The following is a 21,529-nucleotide window of genomic DNA, read 5'->3' on the forward strand; positions in this document are numbered from 1 at the left end:
TTATTGGTAGATGATTCACAACTGACCAAAAGAGATTTTCTTAACCTTTATGTGTATAATTATATTCTCAGTAATTTCCTTGCCACATAAATCTCTCTGGGTTACAAAATACCCATTTGAGTGTAAGTCAAAATAAAAGTTAAAGACAAAGAGATTTCTCCTTAAATTGTATTAATAAAAATAAGTGACATTTTACATAAAAGAGTACCTTAATTCCCAATAATATGTTTTCAAATACTTAGAGGGATAAATCAGGAATGAATTTTTTCCAAGCAAGCAATAATACCAACCTGTGTTTGTTGAAAACTTAGCCATGAATTTTTTTTTTAACCCTTTTAATTATGTCCTACTTATAGTGGTCTTTTTAAACTCTCTAATTTTGTTTTGATATACTGGAGGAATCCCCTGGATTAAGTCAGAGATGACCCTCACATAGGGTATTTAAACCTGGTTGCAGTAGGAAAAAAATGTTTGTTTGTTTGTTTTTACTTTGTTTTTAACACCAGATGAAATCAAACTGCCAAACTTTGGAGATGTTTTGTACAATTTCTCTGTTTTCTACTGAAACAAGTACACAAAGTTCCATGGGTTCCTTTGAAGTGAGAGGACTACTTATCGGAATCACAGGGGCTTCTTTAAAGAACCAAGACCTCTGGGCCTCATTCTAGCCAAAATTCCAGCCTGGGTTCTATGGAGCCCCTAGTAGTTCATGGTAACATGTAGGGGGCTTATAGTTGGAGGAGAAATAATGACATCTTTATTTTTACTAACCTCTAATTGAAATATAGTCTTTTCTTCTGATACAAATTCAGGTGACTAACCACAATATTATTCGAAACACCTATACTTTTGCCACCAAAACAAATTGCAGATATCTTCAGATCACACTGCAGTTACTGTATAACTGTAAAAATATCATTTATGCTCATTTTTGATAGTACAATAATCATTGGAATCACCAGTATATCTTATTTACAACGTTAATAGAGAAATATATAATACCACACTGTGTTTTTAATACTTTGATAACTTTTTTCAGTGTAATGAATTTTCTTTGTAATTATGTGTATTTTACTTTATGCAAAAATATGAACTTAAGAAGAGGTTGGCAAGTTTCACCAGACTGCCAAAAATGCCCATGACACACACAAAAGAAGGTTAAGGACATCTACCCTAGATAGTGGTTCTCAAGCTTCAGTGAACAGCAGAATCACCTGAAGAACTATTCAAACACAGATTGCTGTGCCCTGCTCTAGACTTTCAGACAAGTGGGTCTGAGGTGGCGGTTCCAGAATATACATCTGTATACATGCATCCCAGGTGTTGCAGATGCTGCTAATTTGCTTCTTTTTTAAAAAAAATTCATTTTATTGAAGTATAGTTGATTTACAAAGTTGTCTTAATTTCTGCTGTACAGCAAAGTGATTCAGTTACTAATTTGTTTCTAAAATCACACACTGGGAACCACTGACCTAGACCACCCTGAATCTGAATGTCTGGGACCATGACCGGGTGATTGTAATGCATCACCAGGTCTGGGAGCTGCTGATCTAGCTTCTGGATTACAAATCAGTGGTACGGTGGTACACTTGCTTTCATGCCCTTGCCCATAGCAGATGTAATTACCTAGCCACTGTGTTTTCCCCAACCCTGTTAGATAATAAGCTTAAGATGAATCTTAGGAAGTTACACAATTACAGCAGTTTGCTATTATTTTCTCTTTACTTATTTTTAATTAATGCATTTCTAATTCTAAAACAGGAAAAAAAAACCCATCAGAGTTATAAATTGTAATTCTGGCAAATGATGAGCTTTTTAGCTAGGTGAGTTAAACCAAGTAAAATAAAATTTCTTTTCGCCCCCTTCCCCCAGCTCCCCCTACCTGAGCAGCTCACTTCCTCACTCATCCCACCCTAGGGACATAGCTAAGACTAAAATTAAAATTTCCTTTGGTGTTGGACTTGTAAATTAAAATTTAAAAATAACAGAAAATATTATTTACTTATTTTTGTGTCAAGTTAGCAAGTAAAAAGAAATCATTTAAAGTTGAATGTAGTAGTTATATTTTTTCTATTAATTCCTATATCTAATCTTTGTTGTTGTTTTATGTTAAGGCTTTTTCCCACATAGTTGAAAATTTGGGGACACTGACAGAAAATATAGTCAAGAAGAGGAGCATTATTTTTCTACCAATTCCTTAAACTAATAGGAAACACGGGTTCTATTTTCAGTTTTCCAGGAACCTATTTTTAGTGCTAAATTGTGAATACAAATTTGCTGTAGTGCTTACACAGGAAATTAAATTATCATGCTCTATTTATTTGGCAGGTTAATTAAAAAAAATTTTACCCCTCACCACCCCCCCCCCAAAATTTTTGAAACACCTCTGAAATGGAAGAACATTGAAGTAATTCTGTTTCTTATTCGCGGTTTCAGAATGAGAGGCTCAACTTAATGTTTTTGATATTTGAACTGAAGGTATCTAGCCAGGACTATTATGCGATTTAAAAATTAACTCCAGCTCCTCATATGGCTGCCTCATGGGGATACATATAACTAACTCTATTTTTAAAACATTAGTATTTCCTGAATTTTGTAGAGCTGTACAGACCTGATGACTTCTCATTTTTAATCGCTTAGCGGGGCAAAACAACTGCATAGTTCATTTACTGGGTTAGTAACAGGGTAGTGTGCTTTCCTAGGAAATACCATTTTAAAAATCACTACTCTAAGTTTCCTTAACATTTATTCTTGCATCAGTGTAAAATGTTTTCTTTCATACTTTGATCAGAGACACGAAAATGTTATTCAAAGTACTTTTTACTTATGCAGCTATCAATGGCAGGGAATGAAAACGTTTCATTTAGAAAAGGAAAGGCTGATGAAATCTGCCTCATATGATTTACTAGAATCTGTGGGGAATTGTATTTTGTACCCTATCTGAATAAATAATCTTGAGGGACTACAGTGCCTTTTTAATAAATTGACTCCTAAATTACTTCCCACTGTACCAAACACATCATTTTCAACTCGCCAAGTTTTCTTTCATTACCGTGCACCACTCTAGAAAAATTCTCATTAAGGCTCTAACTTTCTTTCAATTACTAGAGCACTATGGAGCCTATTTAATAAGTGCAGGGCCAAAGATTAAAGTCTTTGCAGAGATTACCTGACTCATTTCTGAAGAAAACAAGGCGCCTGACCTTTACGAAAAATATTGTATCCAAGAGTGGGATGTACTACTCGTTTTTCACACACTAAAAAAATCTAGTCCTCTGTCCCTGTCTCCATCTGGAAGGACCGTGAGTCATTAGAAATGAGGTCAGTGAACTAGAGAGTAAAATCTGGTTGGGGAAAAACATGTAAATAGATAGTTGTGTGGAATTGGCTGTCAGCCACACAGCTCAGGCCATTTTCTAGAAAGCCTTTCCTGACATGCCCAAATTGAGTATAGGTTCTCCTATAGCACATTGTATTTATCACATTATGTTGTAATTCTTTTTTTTTAACATCTTTATTGGAGTATAATTGCTTTACAATGGTGTGTTAGTTTCTGCTTTATAACAAAGTGAATCAGCTTATTTATGTGTCTATCTCCACCACGTAAGCATTTAAAGCAAAAACTATGTCTCATTCATCTGAAGACCAGGCCCAATATCATTACCAATGCTTAGATTTCTGATCTGGGAGTAAGTAAAAGAATATATTTATCTTAGCAACTATTAAAAAATAATAAAGATAAATGTTTCCTTTCCAATATGTTCTCTCATGCAACTGAAGGAATCAGCATTATGTAATCACCCAACAAATTTTATTCAAATGCATTCAAAATATTTCTGCCAGAGAAGATATCAATCACTTTGATCTTTGTAAATGATTCATCTTAACCCCGGTCTATCCTCGAGGAAATAATTCAGCTAAGATTCACAAACCACAGTGGAAAGAACACCTGTGTTTATAAGCATATAGTGATGCTTAGGTGAAGAATTGGAACTCAAGCTCCTGTGTAGTAAAAGCCCAATCATCCAGGGCATTAAGATTCATCAATTGTGGACACAAGGTCAAGTAACCCATCTCCTCAGTCTAAACTTTACTAAGTTTCTGAGTCTATAAAATAGCTCCTCAGCATTACTGGCAAGTTTAGTAGTGGAAGCAAAGGACTTCCTAGGGCCTCACCTGCATGAACTTGCTGTTGAACTAAAATCAACACTAAAGTAGGAACCTGGAGTCAGCGCCACGTATCCAGTGCTTTACTTGAAGTGGGGATAAACAGTTGTCCGTTTCAGTGTTTTGTTGATTCTTCATCAAAAAACATTATTTCCCCTAACCTACCCTCCTCCAAGACTCTTTATGTCTCAAAGCTCCCCAGGTTAAAAGGGTTTTTGTTAGAACACAAACGATAATGTATAATGAAAGGGATAAATATATATAAATTGCAAGGTTTCCAAATAATACACATAAACCAAATTGATGATTATTTACATGATGGATGGTAAAACTCACTTCCTCCATTTGGATTTGATAGGAACTGCCTTCCTGATGAGGATGACATCACTTGCATGAGACTTGGAGCTGGGGAGTTCCCATTCTGAAGGAACAGCATTTCGGGAGGTAAAGGGAGCTGAAAGCTCTCAATCCAACTAGTAGTTATCCAACTTCTAGTATCTGAGAAGTTATAGAGCATTTCTGACACTCTGACTGGGACCTCAACACGTTTTCCTATTGTAAAATATCTCTATGTGGTGGTTAGGTGCTATTTTTGGCACTGGTAATCAATATAACTCTCCAAGTCTACTAGAAATTAAACAGCTATTATGGGCTAAACCAGGATCTAACCACTGCACTAACATTATTTCTAGTGGAAAATATGTTTTGGGTTAAAAAATAAACATTTTGAAATAAATTTCAAAAATCTGTGTATAGCATGATGACTCTATGAATTATTAATCAGAAAGAAAGGCCCCTTAAGAGGAAAGCGATCAATTACCTTTGATTTTGATGAACTAGAAATAGCTGAGATAACTTGGAAATGCTGGGAGTATAGGTGGATGTGGACTTAAATTATTTTCCTTTGTAACTTTATGTAATCTTCTAAAATAAATTAGAAAACAATTCTCCAGTTTAAGGCAGAAAGGAAATTATAATGATTTATAACTGACAAATGTATACTTCTGGCATACATTTATTTAGCTAGAAATATTTATATTTACATATATACTTATATATAAAGAATAATTTATTAATTCAACAAATATTTTTTAGCACCTGTATTTTGAAACAAGGATAAGTCTAGATATTAGCAATGCAATAATGGATAAAATAGACATGGGTCTTACATTTATAGACTTCTTAGTTTACAGGCCAACCCTGTAAATAATATAGTGCTATGAGTAATAAATAACCATATGTGACCCAATATGGTTAAATCTCTCAAATCATGAATACCAAAGGATCAGAATGGTGAATTAGAGTTGACAGATTATACAGCTTAAATGAAGTAAATTATTACTACTTATCACCCACCATTTTTCACCTCATCACTTTTGAGACTGATGGGAAGGTAAAAAATGAATATGGTGAACTTATATATTTGATGTAATATATTATGATATTAAACTGGGGTGTAAAGTAAATTTTTGGTGAATCATTAATACGGAATTGTCACTTGAATCAAGTCTTGTAATTTTGCATATTCTTTCTCACAATAATTATACTGATACAAATCTTCCAAAAGAACTATTATGAGCATGTCGCAAAAATACAGCAAAAGCGTGTTCTCTGCGTTACCCCTGTGATTAGTTATATACATTACAATATAGCATAAAATGGAATATTTCCTTTTCTTAAAAGTAATAATCTACAGAAAATATTTAATGACATGAGAAATGTTCATGTGTAAGTAGGCTACAAGACAGAGCATAATATGGTATTTTGTATGATTTTGTAATATACTATTTCTATATACTTATATTTATGTAATATTTATACAAAGGTTATTAACCGTGGTTGTTGTTAGAGAATGGGGTTAGGCAAGTTTTTTATTTTCTTCCTTTTGATCATGTGTATTTTCTAAATTCATAACTTCCATAAATTTTAAATTTCTTAATAAACCCAATTTGAAACCCATAAAAAAGCTTGAGAATAATTTAAGAGAGAGCTGGGTAGAATTACTTACCCTAGTCCCAGCAGCTGACAAACATCATTTGAAATCTGGGTCGTCCAGTTCTCAGCACAAGCTACATGCCATATGCTCTGGATTCTGAATTGCACCAAACCACGGTTTGTTGTGCCATTGAAGAGACGCACTAAAGAGATTAGATCATACGTAGGGTCATTGTGACTTAAGTTGATAAAAGGAAATGATGGACTCTAAACTAAACATACAGTGTTCTTAACATTTAGACTTTAGAGGTTGATAGTATGTAATTTTTCGTAACAGTATGCTGGAAGTCTTAAGTTGAAAAAGATAAATTCGGTAGACTTAATTTTGCTCTTTCATATGACTAATAAAAAGGGAAAGGGCAGAGATATACAAGTTCACTGCATACCAATACTGCAAATAAACAGAAAATAAAGCTTTTTGAAGAGAATATCTTACAAATGTGTTCTCTAAAAGAAGGAAAACTTCTTAAGTTCAGGAATAACTGTAAGCATTTTTTTTTCCTACTTCTTTCTCCAGAAGCTATTTTCTTTGCCCTTATTCTTTTGCTGTTTGGTTTCCGTCATCTTCCCCTCCATCTTACAACCATTTTGGATAGAGTGTTGAGGCCATTAGTAGCTAAGTGGGGATTGGGTTAAGGTAAGCTAGTTTATCAAACAGATAAAATATCACCCATCATAGTTTTACCCACAGACACCATATTGTAATTCTGTAAATGAATGTTATGTTTACATTTTTTTTCCCTATTATAAAAAGAATAACAGCATGGACTTCAGAATTAGACAGACTTAGGCTGGAAACACAGTTCTAGCCCCTGCTAGGTGTGTGATCTTTGGCAGCCCCTTAACTCCTCCAAGCCTCAGCTTTCTCATGACTGAAATAGAGTTAATTCTAATTATGTTAAGATCGTTTTACAGCACTTAGTTACAATGCATGGCACATCATAGATAGCATTAAGTATGTGCTCTGAAATAAAAGTAAGACAGAGTAAAAGCAGCCATGACTCCTAATGTGATAGAGATCTGGAGTGGGGCTGGGCAGAAGTCGCGGGCAGGAGGAGTAGTAGATACTGAAGAATCAAGCATGTGAAGGAACAAGTCTAAGAAAGACAGTTATAGATAAGCATGAGGGTGCCTCTGTGTGTAGGCAAGGTACCGAGTATAATAGTTAGTAAGAGTGACACTAGGGTGCCTGGTGTGGGCTGTTGTCTCTCTGTGATATTTTATGCTTTTTACCTGAAGATGGGTTGTCCTAGACTTAAAGTTATTAAATGTAGTCAAGTTTAAACAAACAAACAAACAGAAACAAGAGTTTGCATGTTAGCTTTTGTTCTAACCAGAATGGTGACAGCGGTGCTGAAATCACCAGGAGATCATAACCTCAGAGTACCAAAATATGTCCTAATAAATATAGTCATAATCTTCCTTTCACATCTGTAGAATCCAAATGTAGAGGTTAAGCTGATAAAAAGTATTTTCCTAAAAACAAAACGTACCACAATGCGCCTCATCTGAGCCATCCTTACAGTGTGGAAAACTGTCACAGAGATTCACCAGCGGGACACACTGTCCATTCTTACACTGAAAATTGTCTTCCTTGCAGGGCTCTATGGGGAAAAAATATGTACTGTATAGGATAAAGAAATGACAAATAGACAGTTCTAGAGTACCCATCCCATTTCTGCCCCTTTAAACATCCTGTGATTTGCCACAGTGCATATTTAAAGCTGGCTTTGATGTTGACTATGACTGCACACTTACTGCTCAGAATGTTTCTGCAATAGTTCTGTCAAAGCCAGAGGCGTGGCTTAAGAAGAGCGTGTATAAAACCTTAAGCATCTCCTTTGCAGCAGAGGGCAGGGCAGTTCCAAGAGATGGCTGAGAGGTTTTGGACATACCTCTCCCGCACCATCTCTGTGAGTCTCAAATTCTTCCAACCCAAATGAACACATTGGGCTGGCCAAAAAGTTCTTTCATAGGATGTTATGGAAAAACTCGAACAAACTTTTTGGCCAGCCCAAAACAAGTAACAACCACTGGCATGTTACACAAGCATACAGGGATCTCTTGGTTTTACCATCCAAATGATACCTCCAAACCTTTATTATATAGAAATGTGGAAGGGGCCTTTTGGTGGGATCAAAGTTGGACCAGGCTGGAAGCAGTGAGCTTGATTAAAACGTGATGAGGGGCTTCCCTGGTGGCGCAGTGTCTGCCTGCCAATGCAGGGGACACGGGTTCGAGCCCTTGTCTGGGAAGATCCCACATGCCGCGGAGCAACTGGGCCCGTGAGCCACAGGTACTGAGCCTGCGCGTCTGGAGCCTGTGCTCCACAACAAGAGAGGCCGCGATAGTGAGAGGCCCGCACACCGCGATGAAGAGTGGCCCTCACCCGCCGCAACTGGAGAAAGCCCTCGCAAAGAAACGAAGACCCAACACAGCCAAAAATAAATAAATAAATAAATAAATTTAAAAAACAAACAAAAAAACGTGATGAGATGGGAAAAAAGTCATCTAAAGAAATGGAACCTGCAATAGTAGTAATTTGAAGGGAGGTAGGAATGAAGATCTAAACAAGAAAAGCAGGGTTGGAGTCATGGGAATGTGCTTGGACATAAAGAAACAGAAGGAAAATGAAGAGGCTGGACAAGGAAGGAACTGAGTAGATCCGGTAGTTTTTTCCAGAATTTGAGTTGTGCAGAAAGATGTCTACTTGAAATACTCATTGTTTAAAAGGAGTGAGAACTATGTTTCCTGGAAATGTTTGTTTAAATCTTAAGGACTTTTGCCCTGGGAGAGCCTTTGTCTCACTGGAAATGAGGGGTTTGCTTTCCTCAAGTTGTTTTCTGATTATGACTTGGGAGGGGTAGCTACATCCTGATATTAGGATCTCTGTTGGGGCCACACGGGATTTGGACCCTCTGAGAAAGGAAATAGTAGTTGGGTATGGAGAAGCTTGAAGTTTCTTCCCCTACGTGGTGCATGCACAATAAAAATGGGGAAGAAAAAGCACTTGAAAAAAAAAAAAGGAACAAGGAAACCTGTATTTTAAAAGCTATTAGTGAATATTAATCATTAACTATTATACTGTACTGCTTTCATAGATACATGATTCATGTTAAAATGGTTTCAAAAACAAATGGTACTGGTCTCCATAGAGACTTTCTCAATTTATGATGACCAAATGTAATGACACCTGAAAGGAATAAGTTCTGTTGCTTTAGAATCTAGGTTGTAGCCCCAAATCTGTGAGCATTGATAAATACTGTTATATTCTAAAGAGAGGTACTAAATGTAGCCATACTAATACTTTAAAAATTACCAAAACTAGTCCAGCGACTGTAAATTTCTAGCTATCACCTATTTCCAGCTATGAAGAAAAGGATTCGAGTTTTCTTCTAGAAAAAGACTAAATAAGGGTCTTAAGAAAGAGTGTTTTCATGTGCAAGATGGGAGGAAGTTGCCATCCAGAAAACCAAGTGAAGGGTGCCCCAAGAGAACCAATTCATACTGGGTTGCCTTAAAGAAGAGAGGCCATCTCACTCCCCAGCTGAAAGTTTATTATGCTGCAGAGTCATAAGGGCTAGTGCTTACATGGGACTAGTGCAGGGACTTTCAGATACTTTTTTCAGCTGGGACCACAGTAAAAATACATATTTTAAATCATACTCTAGGGCACACCCCAATGTGTATATGTGTGTGTGTGTGAGTGTGTGTGCATGTAACTAAATTAAAATTTACTCTTACTTTTTTCTGTGATTTCTATTCCATTCCATTCCATTCCATCCCATCCCATCCCATCCCATCCCATCCCATCCCATCCCATCCCATCCCATCCCATCCCATCCCATCCCATCCCATCCCATCCCATCCTATTCTATTCTATTCTATTCTATTCTATTCTATTCTATTCTATTCTATTCTATTCTATTCTATTCTATTCTATTCTATTCTATTCTATTCTATTCTACTCTATTCTATTCTATTCCATCTCATTCCATCCATTTTGCTCCATAACAAAGAATGCTGGCCAAAACTCAATAAATTGATTTCATGATACACTTTTTGAAAAATACCAGACTAAACTGAAGTATAGTGAAAAATTTCATGGGAGATGGTAACTTTAGTGTCCTAAATTTTGTGGGTAGATAGCTATATAAATAAAGATTAGTACTCACTTCCTGTGTAATGAATTTAGAAGCCAGACATTTGGCTAGAACTTTCCTTGATGATAGTTAGGTGTAAGAGAGAGGGTGGCAGTAGAAAAAACCTGCATTTTCTCCATGTGCAGGGCAGTGCATGAGTTTCCTTTTGGCCACATGGACACTGGGAAAGATAATTGAGTGACAGCTGCCTGTCAGGACAAGCTGGCTCCAGCACAAATAAGTGCGGGAATGAAGCCTGGCTGGTGGGGATTAGGAGCAAAGCAGGTTTATAAGAGATCACAAGTGTAAGTAGTGTACTACCATGCCTACTGTGCAGTGGTCCTGGGGAGTGGGGAGAGGAACACGCCAAAGAATCCACAACTCTGTTCTACAAAAGAGTTAGCATTTGTCCAGGAGCTACTGTTAGCTGAAAGAAAACTACAGTGTAGAAGATTATCCTTTTCTGCCTCTCTTCCAACACTGGAGCTATGGGAAGATGGAAGGGAAAGAAGGTGAGAAGTAAGTTAAAGACAATATTTCCACCTTCTTCTACTTTAAGTTATTGGGCCAAGATTTGTGCCTGAGTTGGGAGATTAAAAAAAAAGAGCTGTGACTTAGATGATATTAAAGTTTTGATGTTGTATTTGACTGTACATTTTAATACCTAAAAGTGAGGTTTAATTACCCATTTAAGAAAATTGCATACCTAAAATAACTGGAAAAATGAAGAGATCTGCCTGAAATATCCCAGAATAAAAAGAGAGATTTGAAATAAAGTAAGTAGAGAAAAATAAAGTTTTATCTGTTTATATTCTCATCGAGTCTGTTCTTTAAATTGAATGTACAATGTACTATCTGTAATACCCTTATGCCTTGGTTCTTCATTTTATATGCTTAGGACTTGACAAAATGTCTGGAACAAAGTAGGAAATCAGTAGATATTTGTTAAACGTTAAGTGAATTAATTTATGTTAAATGAGTGATATGCCTCAAAAATCAGTATGAACCTTAGTAATAGAGTTAATGCAATACAAAGAAATCTTTAAAAGTATGATTTCAAAAAAAAACATTTAAAAATTAGGCAGTTGATTGGCTGATGGTAACTCTATTGATTTGAAAAATAAAAATTGATTCTATGAATTATGAAGATAAAATTTACTTATTTGAGTGGTGGTTAAAACATAAGCTCTGGAATCATATGACTGGTTTGATCTGCAGCTTAGCCATTTCCTTTTTTTTTTTTAACATCTTTATTGGAGTATAATTGCTTTACAATGGTGTGCTAGTTTCTGCTTTATAACGAAGTGAATCAGCTATACATATAGATATATCCCCATATCTCTTCCCTCTTGCATCTCCCCCCCTCCACCCTCTCTATCCCACCCCTCTAGGCGGTCATAGAGCACGGAGCTGATCTCCCTGTGCTATACGGCTGCTTCTCACTAGCTATTTTACATTTGGTAGTGTATATATGTCCATGCCACTCTCTCACTTTGTCCTAGCTTACCCTTCCCCCTCCCTGTGTTCTCAAGTCCATTCTCTAGTAGGTCTGCATCTTTATTCCCATCCTGCCCCTAGGTTCTTCATGATCTTTTTTTTTTTTTAGATTCCATATATATGTGTTAGCATATGGTATTTGTTTTTCTCTTTTTGACTTATTTCACTATGTATGACAGACTCTAGGTCCATCCACCCCACTACAAATAACTCAATTTCGTTTCTTTTTATGGCTGAGTAATATTCCATTGTGTATATGTGCCACATCTTCTTTATCCATTCATCTGTCGATGGACACTTAGGTTGCTTCCATGTCCTGGCTATTGTAAATAGAGTTGCAATGAACATTATGGTACATGACTCTTTTTGAATTATGGTTTTCCCAGGGTATATGTCCAGTAGTAGGATTGCTGGGTCGTATGGTAGTTCTATTTTTAGTTTTTTAAGGAACCTCCACACTGTTCTCCATAGTGGCTGTATCAATTTACATTCCCACCAACAGTGCAAGAGGGTTCCCTTTTCTCCACACCCTCTCCAGCATTTATTGTTTGTAGATTTTTTTGTTGATGGCCATTCTGACTGGTGTGAGGTGATACTTCATTGTAGTTTTGATTTGCATTTCTCTAATGATTAATGATGTTGAGAATTCTTTCATGTGTTTGTTGGCAATCTGTATATCTTCTTTGGAGAAATGTCTATTTAGGTCTTTTGCCCATTTTTGGATTGGGTTGTTTGTTTTTTTGATATTGAGCTGCATGAGCTGCTTGTATATTTTGGAGATTAAATCTTTGTCAGTTGCTTTATTTGCAAATATCTTCTCCCATTCTGAGGGTTGTCTTTTCGTCTTGTTTATGGTTTCCTTTGCCGTGCAAAAGCTTTTGAGTTTCATTAGGTCCCATTTGTTTATTTGTGTTTTTATTTCCATTTCTCTAGGAGGTGGGTCAGAAAGGATCTTGCTGTGATTTATGTCATAGGGTGTTCTGCCTATGTTTTCCTCTAAGAGTTTTATAGTGGCTGGACTTACATTTAGGTCTTTAATCCATTTTGAGTTTATTTTTGTGTATGGTGTTAGGGAGTGTTCTAATTTCATTCTTTTACATGTAGCTGTCCAATTTTTCCAGCATCACTTATTGAAGAGGCTGTCTTTTCTCCATTGTATGTTCTTGCCTCCTTTATCAAAAATAAGGTGACCATATGTACGTGGGTTTATCTCTGGGCTTTCTATCCTGTTCCATTGATCTATATTTCTGTTTTTGTGCCAGTACCATACTAGCCACTTCCTTTTTATTTATTTTTGACCCTGGGCAAATAAATTAGTCTTTCAGAAACTCAGTTTCCTTTACTGTCAAATAGGATAAGTACCACTTATGTCTTAGGTATATCATGAGAGTAAATTTTTTAAAAATTAAATGCATTTAGTATACCAATATGAATACATTGAATGAAGAATGAATTTTATCCTTAACAGCAAAGTATTGATAGTAACATTTAGAAATCGTCCTTTTCATTGATATTTTTAAGTTACTATTCTTACTTCTATGTTCTGGCTGTGTGACTTTCCCCTCCAGATAATGCAAGAAATCACACATAATCCTTTCCTCTGGGTATCTCACAACAATAATTGGAGCTATTTGTATAGGTTATTTTAAACTTTGATGAAGTCTATGTTTTTTCAATCCAAATTTAAGTTACTTTAATAAAAAATACTTTAAGGAAGGCATGACTGGGCTGGTTGTTTCTACAAATCTTTATCCAATGTGAGTAGGTTACATATATCAAGTATAATACTATTAGGGAGGTTCTTGTAAATGTAATTATCAATTTATTTCATAAACACATATTTTTAAACCAGGTTAGTGAGATGATAAATTGGCAAAGACAGCTACTTACTCTACAGGCAAGCATTAATGTTTTAACTGAATTTATATTTTAATCTTTCTAGTGTTAATTTTCATTTAGCAAACAGGAATACTTAAAACTAGGTATATATGTTTTTGAATTTATATATTCTATTTTAAATCTGTACTTAATATATATTATATTTATTTTAAAACCTGATGGCCTAATTATGTACCCATAATCAAATATCATAATATACTTATAGAATGTTAGTCACAGCTAGTCATTTTTATATTATCCCATTACTTTGTTTTCATAGTTTGTTAAAGTCATTATGTAAAAATGAGTTTTCAATATCAATAATTTAATAATAGATAATTTATTAATAATTTTACTCTTTTACTAGTATAGCCAGGCTATATTTAATTGGAAAACACATATCCATTGAATGAAAATTTAAATATCTGAATAAAAATATGAATGAAAACATGTATAAATATCTGAAAATTGTAATTCATTTTTGTGCTCTAGTCAAAGCTGTTAATACTGTATGAACATGGAAAAATTAACCTCTTTCTATAAGATGAATACATTGGATGAAAAAATGCTGTATGGAGCAAAACAATCTACTGCTGCTGAACCGAAAAGAATGGCAAATTCTGAGGAGAAGTGTAAATAAACGCTTTCAAAATTTCCCTTTACGTGCATGAACTGAATTCTGATTCTTTGCAACATATAACAGTTCGGCTTCGTTAAGAAGTCTTTAATCCAAAAGTTTAACTCTCTGTGGCCTCTGATGTCTTATTTCTGATAATTTTATGCCCATAGTGAGAGAGAGAAAAAAAAATATTGCTAAGAACTGAATTTTCCCATCTCCTTTTTATGATGTCTCCAGTAGCCCTGCCTCATTTAGTCAACATATGCTTGGTTTTAATGGAACTGAATTGATCTCTAAGGCACATGCCACACAATCTGGGGAGGGCTCTAAACCCCTAAATGTAATCAGCTGCCACTTCCACAGTTGCCAGATAAGCACTATTGAATTCCAAATTAAGATTCTGATATTCAGAAAAGAGCAATGAAGGGACATTCAGAGGAGAGTGATCTTAATAAGCCTATATTTCGTATACTCTAGTTTAATGTAAATAAAATGTGAAAACTAAGATAAAGAAAGGAGATACAAAAATATGTTATACAATTGTTTTACTCATCAATTGAATGCTTTGGAAGGTGTCCCTAAAATATCTCAGAAGATAAATGAAGCACATACATGCTGCAAATTTATGATATTCCTTTGATCCCTTTTTCCTAAAATGACCAGCAAAGCAGAGAACCAATATAAACAGATATGTGTGCCTAATCTCTCTTTCCGTTACCAGCGTGATTATCTGCCACTGTCAATTCCCTGTTTCTGTAATTGCTTTTCAGCCTTTTGGTGTAAAAATCTCTCTGGGAGAAGACTGTGTTGATGATGACTCAATCCCTCTGTTTTCTACTCTCCAGCAGCATCTGTCCTGTGGCCAAGAGGGATGTGAAACCACATTCCCAGCATATTCAGCACACAGTGATGGTCATGGAAAACTCCATTTTAGCTTCAGTTGAGGGAATTTTCTCTAAATGATTTATTACCTAAGTAACATAATCATAGTAACTGAAATCTAGTGAAAGGGCAAACAAATATAAGCAACACCTATGCCATAAATCTCCAATCTATTTTTTGTTGGAAGCCATAGATTACATTCTTTTGGCTTTTATCTTGAAGGGAAATTTCTTGTACTATTTTTCAAAATCCTAATGTATTTATCTTATTATAAGACTCTAATAAAAGCTAGTAACTGTAATATTTTTAATAGAAGAGATGTTGCTGCCTTCCTTTTCCCAACCTATTCTCTTTCCACTTCTTTCCTCCCCTTTCTCTTACAATTTAAAATATGGCTTTAAAGACCTACTATTTCTCTAAAATTTCATTTCAAGATGCTTTCACTTTTGCAGATGGTGGAATGCTCAATAATTATTTCAGTTGTTTGGATTTGTAAATAAATTCACTCCCTTATTGGTTAGCGCTATTAGTTTTCTTATCTCATTAGTCCAGTTGGTTTTACTATTCATCTTCATTTCTTTAAAAATATAGTACTTCTCAGCCAAAGACCAATATCATATGATATCACTTATATGTGGAATCTAAAAAACTGATACATAAGTTTATTCTTTTTGGTGCGATGGTGAATGGGATTGTTTTCTTAACTTCTCTTTCTGATCTTTTGTTAATGTATAGGAATGCAAAGGATTTCTGTGTGTTAATTTTGTATCCTGCAACTTTACCAAATTCATCCATGAGCTCCAGTAGTTTTCTGGTAGCAACTTTAGGATTTTCTATGTAACTAACAGAACATTGTAAATCACCCTTACTCCAATAAAAATTTTAAAAAATTAAAAAATGATACAAATGAAATTATTTACAAAACAGAAAGAGACTCACAGACATAGAAAACAAACTTATGTTTACCAAAGAGGGAAGGGGGTTGGGGGGGAGGGATAAATTAGGAGGTTGGGATTAACATATACACACTACTATATGTAAAATATATAGATAACCAACAAGGACCTACTGTATAGCACAGGGAACTATACTCAATATTTTTTAATAACCTATAAGGAAAAATAATCTGAAAAGAAATATATATATAGTATATATAACTGAATCGCTGTGCTGTACACCTGAAGCTAACACAGTATAATAAATCAACTATACTTCAATAAAAAAAAAGAAAGTAAAAAAAAAATAGCTTATGTTTGCTGTTCATTTTAATTTGGTGAATAGATATGGAACAATATTAAACAGCTAATAATTAATTAGAGTTGCAGTTAATATAATGTCCTACAAGTTCTTAGTTTATTTTGTGTTTTTATACTTACTAGAAATAAATGTTGAAAAATAAATTTTATTGTAATAACAAATAAGTAAATATAATTATAATAAATTTTAAAAATATATAGTATTTCTCAAAAGTTCCCTCCATGACATCCTTGGAAAAAAGTTGGGAAGCCCTCCCCTCTAAGAGAATAACTATTACATATTTGCTTGCTCTATTTTAAAATACTTTATAGAACTGAGCACTTAATTATATTGCATTCAAATACAGTGATATTGATGTCTATACATTTTTTATTGCAGAAGTTTCTCCTCAAAAATTTAGAAATGTCACTCTGCTGTTTTTAAATATTCACCATAAAATGACTGAAATATAAAGCTGAACTGATTTTTGACATCTTTGAAAAATGATTCTGTTTATTCTCCTCAAAAAATTTGCTGAAAAATTTTCCTCTTGAAATTAAAAATTTTAAACAGGAAATGTTACAACACTGATTTCTGCTTATAAATTTTTTACAGTAAGCAATGAGATTTCATGATTTTTCAGTCACTTTAATCAGATCTAGAAAGTATATCGTTTTTTCCCATTACACCTTTCAGTGTTAGTTTCAACTGGTTCTATTATTTTCAGCTTGTGGGCTGGTCTTTTTCCCGTATGCCTATCACAGACTCCCACATTTTTCCATCTCTTTACCTATTGTTTTTGCTTACTTGATCATGCTCTTGTGTTGCATTTTTGTGACAATGTGGTATTTTGGTGCCAGAGTTTTTGAATAGGTGTGCAAAATAAACTGTGCAGTTCACATCATTAACAAAAACCTCTGATCAAGTCAGAAATAATAATCTGGTTGTGGTAGAGTTTCTTTTTTTCTTTTTTCTTTTTTTTTTTGTGTGTGGTAGAGTTTCAACAAGAAATTCCTCTGCCCAAAGGTGGCCATAGGGATAGAATACTGACAATTCATAATGGTAGTCTCAAAATTGTCTTGATTAATATTTTCCAAGGCAGTGATTTACTTCTCCTCTAAGTTAATTTCTGATTTTTATACATTATATCTATCTCTCTCTATCTCTATATATCTTATACATTATATTTATACATAATGTATAATATATAATTTATCCATTATATATTTATACACATAACTATATTTTCATGTCAATATATTTTCTTTTTTGCTATTTTGAAAAATAATTATAATTTAAAAATAAATAAATAATCTCATTTATAAATTAAAATAATTATAAATCATATCACTTTCTATATTTTTCTCCTTTTCCATGTACTCTATTTTGAGATAAATTCTAATTTTCTGTTGATCTAAAAGTCTTTATTGCTTTCCTTTGGTGTTGTATGTTCTTTCATAGGCCTTAATATTTTTGTTTGTTTACTTCCCTAGTTGATTTTTTGTTTGTATACTTCATTAATTGATTTTTTTGTTTACTTCACTAATGGATTTTTTGATTGATTCATGTCAATGTTGCTTATAAATCATAAGTAGCTGCTTCTAAAACATCACAAAATTCTTCTGAAGAACAGGATAGTTGGCTGGGCTACCACTTACTCTCACCTAAGTAGCTTGGATAGTAACAATTGTTATGACTTATTTTCAGGAACAGAGGGTATATAAGCTACAGGTCAATTTTCATATTTGTAGTAATGCTGAAAGCATACAACTTTCTAGGATGGAGTCTAGGGTTTAGGGCAGTTGTAAGTAGAGGAGCAGAGATTTGTACAGATGATTCTAGGATCAGATAATAGGCCAGATGATGAACAATGCTCCAACTCTACCTCTTTTCTAGACATTTTAATTAAAGACAAACTGACCACAATCTCTTATGGAAGGGAAGGATAGATGTAGGAAGGAATGTGTATTCTGTTTTCCTGACATATTTGCATCTAGAGAGAACTACTAAGTTGTGGGACAGAAGTATTTTAAAAAATCATAGTACAAGGGGAAAAGCAAGCTATAAAAATTCTCTATAGACTGTTGAATGCAGAGTTGTATTATATCTTACATATATGAATGAAAATATTTATATCTATATCTATATCTACATCTACATATATATCTAGATATCTCCATGATGAGCAAGCTGGTCACGATTTTGGTTTTCCTGCTGACTATGTTATTGATGTAATAAAAAATATAGGGTAAGAAGGTTGTGCATCCCAGCAAGTATCAGCATCAAATTCCTTCTCCCTTCATGGCAGTGCTTTTACACTGCTTGTCTCCAAGAAGTTAATGATGTTAATTTTTTAATTGGATGTTGTTGGCATTCAAATAGCTCATTTGCCTGTATCCCTGCTGTTCTCTAAAAGAGTTCTTGGCAAAGGGAACATGACAGACAATCCTCTTTCCTCACAGTGCCAATAACCCCCCTTTATAGTTTAAAACGGCTCTCTTCAGTGTACAAAATGCACAGCTCTTTTCACACCAGAGAAGTGCAAATAGGTTTGCTGAAAAACCAGTGTGGATTCCAGCTTTGAACAAAGTCAGCTAGTGGTTAATCAGGTGTAAAGGAAGGAAGAAAATTTCCTTTAAGATGAGGAAGAATGAATAAATGTACTAGAATGCAAACATTGAAATTAAGTCTTATATGTTTCTTTTTTTATATTTGAATTTTATTTTACTTTTTTATACAGCAGGTTCTTATTAGTTATCAATTTTATACATATTGTTGTATATACGTCAATTCCAATCTCCCAATTCACCCACCCCCACCACCACCCCTGCTTTCCCCCCTTGGTGTCCATACGTTTGTTCTCTACATCTGTGTCTCTATTTCTGCCTTGCAAACTGGTCATCAGTACAATTTTTCTAGATTCCACATATATGTGTTAGCATACGATATTTGTTTTTCTCTTTCTGACTTACTTCACTCTGTATGACAGTCTCTAGGTCCATCCACGTCTCTACAAAAGACTCAATTTCGTTCCTTTTTATGGCTGAGTAATATTCCATTGTACATATGTACCACAACTTCTTTACCCATTCATCTGTCGATGGACATTCAGGTTGCTTCTATGTCCTGGCTATTGTAAATAGTGCTGTAATGAACATTATGGTACGTGTGTGTTTTGAATTATGGTTTTCTCTGGGTATATGCCCAGTAGTGGGATTGCTGGGTCATATGGTAGTTCTATTTTTAGTTTTTTAAGGAATCTCCATACTGTTCTCCATAGTGGCTGTACCAATTTACATTCCCACCAACAGTGCAAGAGGGTTCCCTTTTCTCCACACCCTCTCCAGCATTTGTTGTTTGTAGATTTTCTGATGATACCCATTCTAACCGGTGTGAGGTGATACCTTATTGTATTTTTGATTTGCATTTCTCTAATAATTAGTGATGTTGAGCAGCTTTTCATGTGCCCCTTGGCCATCTGTATGTCTTCTTTGGAGAAATGTCTATTTAGGTCTTCTGCCCATTTTTTGATTGGGTTGCTTGTTTTTTTAATATTGAGCTGCATGAGCTGTTTAGATATTTTGGAGATTAATCCTTTGTCTATTGATTTGTTTGCAACTATTTTCTCCCATTCTGAGTGTTGTCTTTTCATCTTGTTTATGGTTTCCTTTGCTGTGCAAAAGCTTGTAAGTTTCATTAGGTCCCTTTGTTTATTTTTGTTTTTATTTCCCTTACTCTAGGAGGTGGGTCAAAAAGGATCTTGCTGTGATTTATGTCATAGAGTGTTCTTCCTATGTTTTCCTCTAAGAGCTTTATAGTTTCTGGCATTACATTTAGGTCTTTAATCCATTTTGAGTTTACTTTTGTGTATGGTGTTAGGGAGTGTTCTAATTTCATTCTTTTACATGTAGCTGTCCAGTTTTCCCTGCACCACTTTTTTTTAAATTTTAATTTTATATTTTTTTAACATCTTTATTGGAGTATAATTGCTTTACAATGGTGTGTTAGTTTCTGCTTTATAACAAAGTGAATTATCTATAGATATAGATATATCCCCATATCTCTTCCCTCTTGTGTTTCCCTCCCTCCCACCCTCCCTATTCCACCCCTCTAGGTGGTCACAAAGCACTGAGCTGATCTCCCTCTGCTATGCAGCTGCTTCCCACTAGCTATCGGTTTTACATTTGGTAGCCCAGCACCACTTATTGAAGAGACTGTCTTTTCCCCATTGTATATCCTTGCCTCCTTTGTCATAGATTAGTTAACCATAGGTGCGTGGGTTTATCTCTGGGCTTTCTATCCTGTTCCATTGATCTATATTTCTGTTTTTGTGCCAGTACCATATTGTCTTGATTACTGTAGCTTTGTAGTATAGTCTGAAGTCAGGAAGTCTGATTCCTCCAGCTCCGTTTTTTTCCCTCAAGATTGCTTTTGTTATTTGGGGTCTTTTTTGTCTCCATACAAATTTTAAGATTTTTTTGTTCTAGTAGTGTGAAAAATGCCATTGGTAGTTTGATAGGGATTGCATTGAACCTGTAGATTGCTTTGGGTAGTATAGTCATTTTCACAATATTTATTCTTCCAATCCAAGAACATGGTATATCTCTCCATCTGTTTGTATCATCTTTGATTTCTTTTATCAGTGTCTTATAGTTTTCTGAGTACAGGTCTTTTACCTCTTTAGGTAGGTTTATTCTTAAATATTTTATTCTTTTTGTTGCAATGGTGAATGGGATTGTTTCCTTAATTTCTCTTTCTGATCTTTCGTTGTTAGTGTATAGGAATGCAAGAGATTTCTGTGCATTAATTTTGTATCCTGCAACTTTACCAAATTCATTGATTAGCTCTAGTAGTTTTCTGGTGGCATTTTTAGGATTCTCTATGTATAGTATCATGTCATTTGTAAAGAGTGACAGCTTTACTTCTTCTTTTCCAACTTGTACTCCTTTTATTTCTTTTTCTTCTCTGATTGCCGTGGCTAGGACTTCCAAACCTATGTTGAATAATAGTGGTGAGAGTGGACATCCTTGTCTCGTTCCTGATCTTAGAGGAAATGCTTTCAGTTTTTCACCATTGAGAATGATGTTTGCTGTGGGTTTGTCATATATGGCCT

At 34.7% G+C, this 21,529-nt stretch overlaps 1 protein-coding gene across 1 annotated transcript in view; it reads right to left on the bottom strand.

Annotated features, from left to right (window-relative positions):
• Positions 1 to 21,529, bottom strand: part of TMPRSS15 (transmembrane serine protease 15) — a 141,398-nt gene that overhangs the window by 39,383 nt on the left and 80,486 nt on the right. The window contains exons 17-18 of the mRNA XM_082460669.1: positions 7,656 to 7,766; positions 6,176 to 6,305 (exon numbers count right to left, since the gene is read on the bottom strand). Of these exons, the coding sequence (XP_082316795.1) occupies positions 6,176 to 6,305; positions 7,656 to 7,766 (241 nt within the window). The remainder of the gene's footprint in view (positions 1 to 6,175; positions 6,306 to 7,655; positions 7,767 to 21,529) is intronic.

This window comes from Balaenoptera physalus (genome assembly GCF_965194825.1).
Source record: "Balaenoptera physalus genome assembly, chromosome: 4".
Taxonomy (NCBI): domain Eukaryota; kingdom Metazoa; phylum Chordata; class Mammalia; order Artiodactyla; family Balaenopteridae; genus Balaenoptera; species Balaenoptera physalus.